The 14,856-nt window shown below is 33.0% G+C and overlaps 1 protein-coding gene across 2 annotated transcripts in view; it reads left to right on the forward strand.

The window, feature by feature from the left end:
* Positions 1 to 14,856, forward strand: part of ATRNL1 (attractin like 1) — a 478,418-nt gene that overhangs the window by 149,595 nt on the left and 313,967 nt on the right. For both annotated transcript variants that reach the window (XM_070944958.1, XM_070944957.1), the window contains one exon: positions 4,338 to 4,390. In XM_070944958.1, coding sequence (XP_070801059.1) covers positions 4,338 to 4,390 — 53 coding nt within the window. The remainder of the gene's footprint in view (positions 1 to 4,337; positions 4,391 to 14,856) is intronic.

The raw sequence follows: 14,856 nt of genomic DNA on the forward strand, positions 1-14,856 counted from the left end.
CAATATTCAGAAAGCCAACTATTCCTGTTATCTTTAATATTATTTGGTAAGATGTTTACAAATAGTAAATATCTGAGTTCAAGCTTTACTAAACACATAAGTTTGTTGTTTTATTCAATACATAAAAATTCTAATTTCATTTGACACTTTGAAGTTAAATAATAAAAGCAAGTTATTTGTTTCTCAATTCTGCATCATTTGTTGAGCTATTTTATCCATGTTGTGGAACATGGAACTTAGAAAGAATAGACTATTGCATGTTGCATGTTCTACAACATGGGTATATTTTTTCACAATATTATGTTGTGTTACTCATATATAAAAATTCCAGACCAGGGAAAGATTTGATTTATATATATATATATATATATATATATATATATATATATATATATATATATATATATATATATATATAGTATATGATTTTGTGAAAATAATGCATATCATCTGGAGAAATTGTATAAATCCTTATGCAATATCCTGTGCAAACCAAAATACTACTTTCTTATGGAAACCTGGAAAAAGGCCCAGTTTGCTTTCCACTTACAGAAGAGATTTCTGAATACAACCCTCAATAGTAAGCCAAAATAAATCCATTATTCAAAATATGTTTAAAAACTGTTATGCCAAAAAATGTATTGCCAAAGTAACAAACAGATAAAACACAGAATATTTCAAACCAGCCTAATTTATCACAGCCATGAGTAAGAATGCATAATATTCTAGTAGAAGGATGTTATGATGAAATCAAACAGAATCTGTTTTAAGACTGACTAGCAGGAGACACATGCAAGAAATAATTATTTTAATTGTGACAGCCAACATATTGAATTTTGCTGGATTTCCTTCTACCCAGCTATCTTGTTTTCCAAGGCAATGAATCAGAACAAATTGCACTTCAATCATGTTTTGAATATGCCATCTTATTTTCCTTAAAAACATGATAGTATCTGTTCCTGTAAGAAGTACTGAAGATTAGCTACCAACTCTATAGGGCCAGGAAAGACTAGAGAAAGGCCACATTCAAAGATTGCTTCCTGAGTTCCACCTATTTTAGGATTGTCTCTCAAGAATCACTAATATTTTGAGGGTACCTTCAGTTGTGTAAGGGTAGGCATTTGCTACTTCTGCTCATGAGCTGTGATAAAGTTGTCCTTTCTTCTGATTGTCCATTCCTTTCTTCTGTTTCATACGATTTTTTAATTTTGTTTATAGATTTATTAACAATATTAGATCATTTGCCTGTATCATAGCATTAATAAACAAGAGTGATTTTTGTTTGAAAATTATGAATACGGATCAACATGTCAGCATGTTAATATTTTGATAGCCTAGTAGAATTTGCAATTATTGGCTGGTTTCTCCAGACAGAAACAAAAAACATTTTCTAGATTTGCCCTCTAGAGAATGGTCCTAGATTTTGTTTTTAATTCAAACCATGTCCTAAACCATTTTGATAATAAAAAACTTGCTCTAATGTAAATATACATAAAGTTCATTTCTAATTTGGATGAATTAGAACTTACCCATATGTTATTCAAATATATTTTAATATGTTATACATTTAAAAAACAAACAAATATTCTATTGAAATTAAGTCTCCTAATGTCAGTAAGTATAGGTATTTTGGGTACTCAAAAAAAGGAAGAGGACAAATGTGTAGAAAATGAATATAGTGACCTATTTGTAGACATGGAACATTGACAAATGTTGAACAGCAGCATGTATTTGACCTTCAAAGAGGTCAATAGAGAACAGTTTGAAAATAACTATAAATAGCTGGATGAATGTGATAGATTGAATCTTATTGGAACATATTATAGATTTTATAGTTAACATTTTAAAAATGTTCTTGCTTTTTTTCTCAGAAATGTACTTTTGGTGTCATGCCAGGGCACTAATGCTTTCTGAAATAAAATAAGCATATATTTGAACATTTAATTTATTCTCTTGTACTAGTCACAAACAAGTTGGAAAACAATGAGAAAATATTAAGAGTGGTTCAGCTCCCTTGTATATTGAAATGAGTAAGAAAGTGATGATTAAAAGAGGTTAATTTCTTGAGCTGTAAAGAAGACGGGAACTTTCAGACTTGCAAGATTGATTTCAGTCTTATAGGTAGACCAGGTGGGAAAGATGAGCTTGTTGAACTGTATTGTAATATTACATTAGCAGAATGTTACTACAAGTACTTGTCTCCCCTTTATAGCCCAAGAAATTAGGGAGAATCTCTTCTGAGCTTGTTGCCGCAGTCACATTTCTACTGCAGGCTAAGCTGGCTTTTATCTGATCATTACTTTGGCGATGCCTGTGTACCCTATATCCCAAAGTCATTCTCACATACCATTGTAGTACATTTAAATTATAAATGAAGGTGTTACTGAGGAAAGCAATAAAAATAGTTTTCATGTTTCTTGTCCAGTATAGGCCTATTAATATATTCTGTTCTGCCAAACCATTAGGAGTAGTCATCATGTTGTCCTTCAAGGTATACAAAGAAATAGAGGAAGAAATTATTTGAAATAGAGGAGGAAAAAAAACCTTTACTAAACAGACTGTGTTAAATATCTTAAAATTATTATGTGCAAGAGTGCCATCATTTTAGAATTATATATATATATATATATATATATATATATATATATATATATATATATATAAAATAATGCAACACAGCCATTAATGTCTAAATTGCTGGCATCCTAGCTGATAATGTCCAAATGGGGCCCAAAGTGTCAATATTATGTGTGGCCACCATTCCAGGAATCCATGTCCTAAGTCTGCTTGTCTGTAGCAAACCGTTTGCGGGTTTTCTTGTGCATCATCTTTAGAAGAAGCTTCCTTCTGGGACAACAGCCCTACAGACTAATTTGATGCAGCGTGCAGCGTATGAGCACTGACAGACTGACACCCTCCCCACCACTTCAACTTCTGCAGCAATGCTGGCAGCACTCACACGTCTATTTCCCAAAGCCAACCTCTGGATATGACGCTGAGCATGGGCACTCAACTTCTTTGGTCGACCATGGCGAGGCCTGTTCTGAGTGGAATCTGTTCTGTTAAACCACTGAATGGTCTTGGCCACCGTGCTGCATCTCAGTGTCAGAGTCTTGGCAATCTTCTTATAGCCTAGGCCATCTTTATGTAGAGCAACAATTCATTTTTTCAGATCTTCAGAGAGTTCATTGCCATGAGGTGCCATGTTGAACTTCCAGTGACCAGTATGAGAGAGTGAGAGCGATAACACCACATTTAACACACCTGCTCCCCCTTCACACCTGAGACCTTGTAAAACTAAAGCATCACATGACACCAGAGAGGAAAAACAACTACTTGGGCCCCATTTGGACATTTTATTACTTAGGGGTGTACTTAACTTTTGTTGCCAGCAGTTTGGACATTAATGGCTGTATGTTGTGTTATTTTGAGGGAACAACACATTTACACTGTTTTACAAGCTGTATATTCACTACTTTACACTGTAGCCAAGTGTCATTCCTTCAGTGTTGTCACATGAAAACATATACGTAAATATTTACAAAATGTGAGGGGGTGTACTCCTGTGACAAACTCTATCTATCTATCTATCTATCTATCTATCTATCTATCTATCTATCTGCCATATATTTATAAATGATTACATAATAGTAACGAGACAGTTAACTTGCCCCATTCTCTTATAAATTAAGTCGATTTCTTGCAGAAAGTTTAAAATAAGACCAATGATGGCAGATTATCTATTCCAAAGTTAGACATGAAAACTGACCTTTCAGAGTTTAATTTGATTTGATTAGCATTATTCCGGCTGCAGGTAACTATTCCCTATGTTTGTCTTATGCCTGTAATTAGATCTGAATACATTCTATTGTCTTTAATAAACATAATTAATTTGATTAACAAAAATGCAACATAATCAATGATAGAGGAACACAGACAGTAGCGATTAACACATTTGTTCCATGTAGTTCCATTAGCTTTTTCTAGCTTGCTAAGCATAAAACTACAAACCAAATGGAAACTAATATCAAGCAAGTAAAACTTACCCAAACATGTCAACAAAAGGCCATTGTATTCCATATCCTTTATACATGCTGAGGATTATTGTAGGATTAAAATGGGTTGATGAGGGAATTACATATTCTAACTTAAATTCATTGGTATAAAGGCATAGAAATACATTATTGGATATGCTGAGAAAAAAAATAAAAGATAGTTTCAGTTATGTTTCTTCTTGTTTCATTGGCTGTATGAATGTTATATTTAAAATATTCAATATGCTGTATTGTTTTTAATGATCAGATGTTTAGTCTTTGTTTTGTCTTTTTTCCTGGCAGTTGTGACTCTGAAAATAGATATCTTGGTAATCCACTCAGGGGAACATGTTACTGTAAGTATTTGTATATTTCATTTTCCTCTGATCTTCCTTTCAAATAATATACACACTAAAATTTATTTTAGACCAGTATTGATAGGTTATTATTATCAAATAAACTATTGATTAGAAACTATTAATCAGTGGTAAATTTATGGCAGATACTTTTTCTTTCTTTCTTCTGTTCAAACATGCCCAGAGAAGTTCCTACAGTTTTTTCCACAAAGTTTTTCAGAACTAGTTTGTCATTGCCTCCCTCCTAGGGCTAAAAGAAACACCCAGCTGTCCCTAAGGCAGGCCTGAAACTCATGGTCTTCACATTTTTATCCTGATGCCTTAGCAACAATAATACACTGTCCCTGGATATAGGATAGATGTTAAATAGTAACCTTGACATTATCACAAGGTTTGCTGAACTTCTTGGCAAGGAGATATTTGTATGGGAAAAACAAAATACTTATCATTATTATTTATTTCAAGATAAATTATTAAAATTTAATATGCAAAAATGTATCATTGATTTGAAACATAAATCACTATACTTTCTACTAGGAGGATGGTAACTTGCTTCTGGATATTGAAAGAATGGTTGCTGTGCTTTAAAATGTAATTATAGATAATTACAATATGCCAATCATTTTAATTACATTCAAGATTCAATACAAGAGTCAAAAAATAAAAAAAAAACATGTAATGAATTTATAGTATTTGGGTAAATAAATCTGATAATATTTTTTTAACAATACATGTATAGACTATTTCAAGAATGTTTGTGAGATTTAGTGGTACCAACCAAATGTATCTGTAGATATTCTTGTTATCAACACTTTTTTTAGCTCGGAAAAATAAATACAGCCAAATGTAAATGATGAATAAGATGTGACACTTATGAACTGAACAACTTAAAGAAAAATCTTATTGTAATTCCCTAATAGTCCTGCTTCATAAATCTTCTTTGAGAAAAATTGTACCATACCTAGGTACCCTTCACTTTTAAATAGCTGAAGCTATTTGTCTTCTATCAGTAACTTAGAAATTTGTGGGCTTAGATTTATATCATCTTGTACTACTTACATCAATTGTAAATCTACACTATGAATATTTTTTTTTCAAATTCATTTGCATTCTTTGTTGATGCTTCATTAGATAGATATAGGATTTCTCATGTTAAAAATTCAAGTAAGGGAGAGACCCATGGAAAGCAGCACAAATTATCTAGTTGTTGCAGCAACAAAGACAGGTTACCATATTTTGAGTTTTGTAGTTTATAAAAAAACAAATGAAAGAACTTTTAAAGATAAATATTGCTATAAAATGCTACATTTTATAAAATTGTTATGTGGAGATTAGTCTGTCTGATGTGACACTAGAATTTGTTGCTATCCAATTTAAAATATATAACAATAATTAAAAATCCCAGAACTAATTCATAGAGCAAGTATGTTGAATTTGTTACTTCATTTCACTTTATGGATTCTCCAAAATATTTTTGGTCATAGTAAAAGGAGGATACTAGGCAATGTTTTTGTTTTGTTTTGATGCAGCAGTTTAATGTTGCATTTTGTAAGATAGCTGATCATTAAGAATAAGTTTTGTAAAGAAAGGATTTTATATAGGCTCATAGATGGGTACATAGGTAGACATACTACCTACATGGTATGGGTAGATGGGTACGTAGGTAGACATACTACCTACATGGTATGGGTAGACATGGGTACATAGGTTGACAACTAGTGCAATAATGTATATTTCATTTGTTATGAATTTATCACATTAGTGTATTATATACAGTCAGTGCCCAGTTGATGAACATGTGAGGATTACTCTCAATCTATGCACCATATTTGATATTTCAATAATTTTTGTTAGTGGTACTTAAACTTACCTTTCCGCCCCATATTTTCCCGATTTCATTTTCTCATTTATATTGTGAATGAAATGGTTTTATCCAATATAATAGTAAAACAGAAAGATACAGGAACAAAGAGAGACAGAGTCAGAGACAACTTGAGTACTAGGCTAGAAAACAGGAAAGTGTGAGTTCTAGTCCCACCTTAGGCATCAAAGCCAGGTGGGTGACTTTGGTCAATCACTCTGTCTCTCACTCCCACAATGTCAGGCTCAGGCAACAAGCTGGTTGGTCCATTCCTATTGCAACCAATGGATAAATACTCAGTTTATTATTTTTTTTAAAAAAAGTGGTCCCTGAACTTGGAGAAAAGGCTAGGAAGAAAGAGAAATAGATGTTACAGATACATACTGTCATCTATTAAAAGAGAATGCATTTTATGGCACTAATGAATATATTTACATGAAGTAAAAGTAGATACTGCCTTTATTTTTTATATGAAGGTTGCTACTTATATAACATCAAATGTACATATCTAGATTTATTAGATGAAGAGCTTTATTGAAACTTTTAAAATTATAGTCCTACATACATTTTCATAAAAGCAAATTGTGTTTTTCATTGAACAGTTTCTCTTCATTTATACATGGCTTGCTTCTGTATGCATTCAACTATTCATGTTCTCTGAAAAAGCTATCAGAATATGTTATGCCAGAGATCCATCCTTGCCAGTAGTATTGAGTCTGACAACAGAAATTTATAATCGTATAAAGCAATTATAACTTTATGATAGGCTCTTGGATATGTAGCAGAGGCTGTTGGAATTTTGTTATCCTCTCCATCTGTTTCTTCTATTCTGTCTACTTGGAGATTCAAAACTTATTTTTACAAAAGGTCATTCAACTTTGAATTTTATAATGTTACAAAAATTGTAAGCAATTGTAACTTATGAAAATACGTTTAGACAATTGATCAACTTTTATATTTTTAATAAAGATTTAACACATTTAATAATTTACAAAGTGCCATTTAGGCACTTGGAAATTCAAAAAACTCTTAAACTGTTGATAATTGCTTCATATTGAAATCCATATCAGCATTTCAAGATGTATGGAAGTACAACATTTCAGCCATTTAAATCATGCTATACATTATATGAGATGGAAAATTGTTTCATGATTTCCCATATGTCTGAACATCTAAAACATCAAGAAAGCAAACGCATAGAATTGTTTTTTATTTTGCGAAACATAAGTGGGAATGGAAGAGCAGAATCCATTGATTTTGGCTGAAACAGAAATATTTTGGAATACATTTATTGTATTTTTGTCTTAAGTGCTTTAATAAGTGATTTTATAGAACCAAAGTATTTTTGATGGGGAAATGAATGAATGAATTTGATAAATACTGATAATTTATCAAATCTGGATTTGGTTTATAAGTCTGGAAATTGAAACTGCAAAATCCTGAATGGATTTTTCTCATCTGTCATATTTAGCACTGCTTAATTTTTCTAAAAGAAAACAAAATCAGTACAAATAAAGCATGTATTTTGTATAGATAATAATTCTTAAATACAAATTCAAAGTAGTCTTCAATTTAGATAATTAATTGAAATATAATTTAATTTTCATAAATAGTGTAAATGGATTGTTACTTCAATATTAATACATGTTGGTGGTTTTTAAACTCTGAATTTTGTCTGTTGGAGGTTTTCAAGAAACTTGTGAGTAGGTCACATTTAGAAAAAAATTGATTTCACACACAGTAGGAGCACTATCATGAGCCAGGTGGCTATAAAATGCAGAACATGTATATTGACTGTATTCTAGCTTTGGTGCTAAAATCTAATATGGCATTAGGTACAATGAAATTAGTTTATTCTTAATCAATAGCTTGAAAATTGTAAACTGGAAATTAAATTTTCTTTGAAATTTAATGAAATAAATTAACTGAAATAACTGATTATCAGTTCTATCACAGAGGGCTAGAGTAGGTGTCTTAAAAATAAAATTCAAAACTAATCATGCAATACAAATTATTTAGCATATTTTCACTATAATTGTTACAGCATTGTTTTGGATAAAGTAATGGAAATAAAGTATATATCACATTCAGTTTATATCATATATCAGTTTATTAAGCAGTTCTCTGGAAAAAGAGGAAAGTAAGCCTAGTAAAAGACTGCTGAAAAGACTAAATTCTATAAAATTTTGGTTCAGCATCCTTTGAGTTTTATGCCTACAGGATGATTTTGTAATGTTTGTATGTTAAATCCATTTTGTTTTAAGTCAACATAAATTTAGTGAGTCATAAAGTTATTTGGCACATGTTCATGTATACAGAATGGACAGAAATAATTTTGTGAGGACACACAAGCTGCAGATGCAATATTTTATCCCAGTGCATTTTCTCCTATTCGTTTTATATGATGGATGTTGATGAATTCTAGATGGTAAAGGAAGCATCCAAATTTATGGAATAGCTTTTCATTTATTAGCAGCCGAAATACATGTGGTTTTAGAATCTATGCTTTTGGATATTAATTACAGAAACAGGTATTTTTGAAGCAATGAAGACCAGTTGGTTGTATTTGATGCCACCTTTATTGTTTTAACAAACTACACTTCAACTAAAAGATTTTATTGATAATAATTTTAATAAAATTATATTAGAATGTACAATTGATTACAAATTTCTCTTGAGCATCACAGTCAGAGGTGTTGGTCATAGGATTATTAATAATAATGTTTGAAATTTGTTCCCTTGATTTATTATTATTAATTTGTTGGATGCCTATGTGTGTTGAGGTGTGTGTATTACAGTTCATGTATAGTCAGTGACCAAAACAAAATCCTTTTTGATTTGTTTACAAAAGAGATTAAGATGATCATAGCTTCTATAAAAAATACAGGTTAAACATTTTGTCTGTAACTTGGATGCATGCTATCAAATGAATGTCTGGTGATGTTCGAGCAATGTCTGTTATAATTTTCTTCATATATATATATATATTCTTCAATTTATATATTTCACTGTTTCCTTGAATGCCCAGATGTTGGTTTAAGCAATTCTTGATAAGCTATAGGCAATTTTAATTTTTAAAATTATTCCTAATGAAAAGTGCAATCTGATTCACACTTTATATACACTATGCACTTTATAAGCATTTTACACACACTATTCATGGGTGTCTCTTTCTGCCCTGGTTGTCAGCCTTGGAAAAGCTGAGTTACTATGCTCTCCCCTCCATTGCTGTCCCAAAAGTTTGGGTAATGGCTCAGCTTTGACGAGATTATCACTTGATGGGGAGGGAGTGTTTGTATATCGAAGTAGCAGAAAGAGTTTGGCCTAGGGATTAATTGAGATTTTGGGGTGCACAGTTTCATTTCAGTAGACTCTAGTATCTACGTCCTGCAATAATAACAAATCCGTACTTCAGGTTGCAGCCAGACACCATGGCTTATGATTTTTCTTTCTTCTGAATCTATTCTTTGATTATTACTCATTGATAGCATTAATAATCCATATGCAAGTATGTAAAAGTCTGGAAATGGATAGCGCAAATACTATAAGAAGAGACTTAGATGCTCTACTATAGGAAGAGACTTTAAATGCTCTATCTTTTCAGTTTTGAACCATTCACATATGATCTTGGTGACAATAGTCCATAAATTGTATTTGACTGAATATAAAATAAGCTTGTTCTAAAAGTGAATCACTGTACTGTTGATTTAATATTTTGTATTTGTGTGGAACAAATTTATATAAAAAGATATTGAATTAGAAGTTTATAGATGCTTTTCATTCTCCACCATTTATGCTGATTTAGCAGAACACAGAAGTAAAGAAGAATGAGTCCTTGTATCAGCAAAAAACCATGATGCTATATTTCTTTATTTCTGTTCGCTGCTAGACCAAAGATTTGTATGTTTTGCTCAAGGCAGAAGATAAATTTGAAACTAGTGAGTGTCCTTTACATTTTCAGAACTCCAGGTAGGGGTAGGATGACAATTGGTCAGCTATTATTCTTTGTCTCTGAGTGCATCACATAATTTGCTAACACTTACTACTGAGTAATGTATTCATGTGCAGTCTTAATTTTAAGACAGACTTTTAAGTAAATCACTTAAAACTAAAAACACCTGATCTAAAGTTTGAGCTTTTCTATTACCTGCCTTCTTTTTGTACTAGTACACTCAAGAATTGTGCAGAACTCAAACGTTTACACAACTTTTGTGTTATTTTTCTTTGTTGCAACTAATGTATTTTTTAATTCTATTTTTATTGTTACTGGTGTTGTTGCCATTGACTAACAAAACATATTTTTTCTGTACCTATTTTGAACAGTTAGTATTACATTAAACATTCCACGACAAGCATGTTATACAATAGGCTTGTAATTGAATACTGCAACTTTATTCTGCTCCTTTCAAATGTGAATTTGCACATAAGCAGTGTCACAATAATATAATATATTTTGTATAAATTGAAATTTGAAATTACTAAAAAAAAGGGTCCTTGGGCACTAGATGGCAGCCTTATAATACTTCAGTACTTAAAATTCAATGTGTTATGAACATTGTTTTAAAATATAAAGGGAGCAACACTAGAATATATTAGAAGAAATCAGTTTTAATAAATGACATTGGAATTTCAGTTCAAGAACTAAAACAACAGTAGGTTCTTAATGCAAGACAAGCAATACATACAGTCCAGGTGAACTGAGAGACATGGCCTAGCAATCTGATTATCTGCTACTGCCTTTTCATTGCAAGTTTTCTTCTGGGATTCCATTTGTTTAAACTAAGTATCTCCTATAATTGTAAAGCTGTCATGCTTGACTTAGAGTAATGAGTTCCAGCAATTATGTTTGACACTAATTGACTTTGCAGATTGAGGCTATTTTTATTACTGTTAAATGTAGTAGTAATGATCACCACAAACTGTCATTGTACTCTCAATGTTTGGTAATTTAAGAATAAAAGCTGTATAGAAAAAAAACCTCATCCTAATATCTAAGGATAGTTAGTGGAACAAATTGCTTCCCAGATTAGAATCTTATGTATACTGTATAAGAAACAATAGTTTTCAGCAGATGGCTTACTAATAAAATATGGTTTAATGTTATTAGAAAATACATTCTGTTTGTAAATGCAAAACCTAGGATTGTGAAATAACTCTAATGGCACATACTACAGTACTACTACAGTATTGTAGTACTGAAAAGGTACAGCATTTTCCAGTTTTAAAAACCTTTTCATGGATTTTAAACCTTAATCATGTGTGGATGTTTTTAGATTTGTTTTGTATTTGGTCTTCTAAGTTTTCAGAAAACAGGTATAATATATAGGTACTTCCCTTTCTTATGATAGATGTTCCACAGCATTCTCTTTAATGGGAATAAAGCTGGAGGGTAATAGCAGTGGCAGGGACCATTATGCAAAGGAATGAGGCAGTCGCAAAGTTACCGTTTCTTTCAGGATAAGTGTCAAAATACAGTATTTGTATATTCCAAGAGAAAAATACACCATAAAATAGGAATTATAGAAACAAAGATGTAAAGGATATCTTTATATGTCCTATTACTTGACAAATATCTGGGAGGAAGCTGAATTAGCAAAATCCATTTGCTATCTTACCTCATTTGAAAATGAATTTATCCTAGTCATTATTTCTTTTTTTAAACTCTGATTTCTCACATGCTGAAAATCTAAACTAGACTTTTAATCCAGATTTTTTTCCCACTTCCTTTAATTGTCACTATATTTTGAATGTATGCAGCAAATATCTACGCCTTCAGGCATAACCCATTTTAGGAATAATATTCTGAAAAGGGTCCTGTTTGGAGTCAAATCACATTAAAGAGCTTTTATAAGGGTTTCTACAAATAAAAATTACAGCTCCCCCTCCCCCCACCTAGTTATTTGGATTGTAGTTACTTGGGAGGACTATTATACTGAACATATTGTTTTGGATTCTGATAGTAAAATATTGACTATCTTTAAATTTAAGATAATACAATTTAAATTGTATTTTTTTTTTAAATCTAATAACACTGAAGTTTAATACTCACTCTTTCCAGAAAAATATATTGAAAAGGAGCCAGTCTTTCATTTCAATTTAGAGAAAGGAAAAAATACTTTTATTTTAATGAAAACGCATCATGTAGTGTAGGTCTGTGTGCAGAAAAGATTTTTTAAATTATCTGAAATGGTATCAGATGCAGAGCCAGAGTTGAATTATATTCTATATTGTCTACATTGTCTTCTAATTTTATTTTTTAAAGTTAATTGCTATAACAGTTAATGGCTACACGTTTAGTAAATTAATCCTTAATCAATGGAAGCAACTGGGAACAATCCACATATTTGAATTATGACTCCCACAGTTATTTCCCTTGAGTATCCTTGATGTTATACTAATATAAGAATTATTTGATCTTATTCCTGCGATAAAACAGTTGTGAAATGAAAACAATGGAAGTGAAAAAAATTACCTTGAAAATTATATAATGAATTTTTTTTTAAAAAAAATACTGAATTGAAAACTAAATACCAGAACTAATAATTGCATGGATTCTGTAGTAATAGAACATTCTATAAGAGTGAAACTGAAACTGAAAACAATTTATTTTTTTGGGAAGGTAAATCGCTGGAAGAATAATTCTCTGAAAAAGTAATTTGGTTTGATTTAGATCTGGGCAATAACAATAAATATAGCTTTAAGTAAAAAAAAATCCAAACTCAAATAAAACTTGATAAAAAAGCTGCTTCAAAGAACACACAAAAATATTGTGGTTACTCTGCGAGTGAGAAATTACTGCAAGATTGTAAATATCTTAATTAGTATTAGCCATAATTAGTACTGCACGGTTTGTGTGTGTTATTTTGTTTCACTTAATGCTTGTTTGTTCACTCTAGGTTGCTTTATGCAAAGAATAGATCTTATTGAACAATGAACAAAAACTGTGTAAACCTGTTATGTGATTTCATCCCTTTACAATATTCCTTTTGATCCTTTAGACCAGTGATGATGAACCTTTTAGAGACCAAATGCTCAAACTGCAACCCAAAACCCACTTATTTATCGCAAAGTACCAACACGGCTATTTAACCTGAATAATGAGGTTTTACTACCTAAAATAATGATAAACAACTCAGAGTTCAGCTAATTGTTCTAAGAAAAGTGTGATAAATGCACTTTTATGCCCTTTCATTTTTTTCTGCTTTTGAAATATTACATTTGGCAACAATAAAAAAGAAAAACTTTTGTAATATCATTTCTCTCTTTCCCTCCCCTCTCTCTCTCCCCACTCTTTTTCTGTCTCTTTCCTTCTCTCCCTCTCTTTTCTTCCCTCTCTCTCTCTCTCTGTCTTTCTCTTTCCCTCCCTCTCTCTTTCCTTCTCCCTCTTTTCCTCTCTCTTTCCCTCCTTCCCTCTCTCTTTCCCTTTCTCTGTCTTTCTGTCCCTCTCCCTGTCTCTCTGCCTCTCTGTTTGTCTCTCTTTCCCTCCCTTTCTTTATCTCTCTCTCTCTGTCCCATCCGTCCGTCCGTCTGTCTGTCTGTCTATCTGTCTGTGCTCTCCTGTCCAGCTTCATGTGTCGTGTGAATCCAACCACTTGGGCTATTGGTGGGAGTGGAGACTGGCAGGCAAAGCGAAGCATTAGAGATCCACATAAAATAAACTCCAACCTGGATCCTGTTGGGGAGACCCCCCCCTTCCCTCTTGTCTCCCTCCATGGCGGGGGCCCAGGCAGCCTGAGCGCAGCTCCCTCCTTGGAGGCAACCAGCAAGCAAACAAACATGGCGCTCTGGCTGGAAGGCGGCAGTGTAGACCCCACCACTGGGCAGCAAGAGTGGAGCAGGCAGGGTGTGCATCTTCCCTGCTGCCGCTGCAGTGCTGGCCAGGAGGGACGTGTGAGCCGAATGCTTGGCAGTTTGCAATTGGGCTCGGCAGGATCACTTAATGGGGATACCTCAGCCCATTTAGTTGCTTCAGCATGGGGTGGGAATGCAGAAAGCAGAGGAAATCTGTGTTTCTTGGCGTTCAGCCCTCAAAGACTCCTTTGGGGTGACTTTTTCTGTTTTTGAAACATTACGTTTAGCAACAATAAAAAAGAAAAACTTTTGTCATATCATTTCTCTTTCCCTCCCTTTCTCTCTCTCTTTGCCTCCCTCACTTTCCCTCTCCCTCCTCTCTCTATCTGTCTGTCTCTCTCTCTCTCTCTCTCTCTCTTTCACTCCCCCGCCTCTCTCTGCCTCCCTGCGGGGGGAGAGAAGGAATCCCTGAACTGGTGCAGGGTTGTGGGAATGACGTCTGAAGGCCGATGAACCAGGAGCAGCGTGCCCACGTTCAGGTGGTTGGTGGGGAGGCGGGGCATCCCAACACAGGCTGCTCTGCAGAAAAAGCAATTGCTTTTTTTCCCGAGCTGACTCAGAGTTGCATTGTGACTCTGCATTGTAATGGACTTCAGAAGGAGGGGACCCATTTCCCCCATTGTGAAGCACACGAATGAAAAAGTTCACTCAATCAATTCCAGCTTCACGAGAACTTTTTTGTGAGAAGTTGGAATTTATTGAGTGAAACGCAATGGAGAAACGCGATTGGAGCTGGGCTGGAGCGACTGCGCAC

Source organism: Pituophis catenifer, unplaced genomic scaffold (genome assembly GCF_029215685.1).
Source record: "Pituophis catenifer annectens isolate HBS135680 unplaced genomic scaffold, rPitCat1.0.hap2 SCAF_6, whole genome shotgun sequence".
NCBI lineage: Eukaryota > Metazoa > Chordata > Lepidosauria > Squamata > Colubridae > Pituophis > Pituophis catenifer.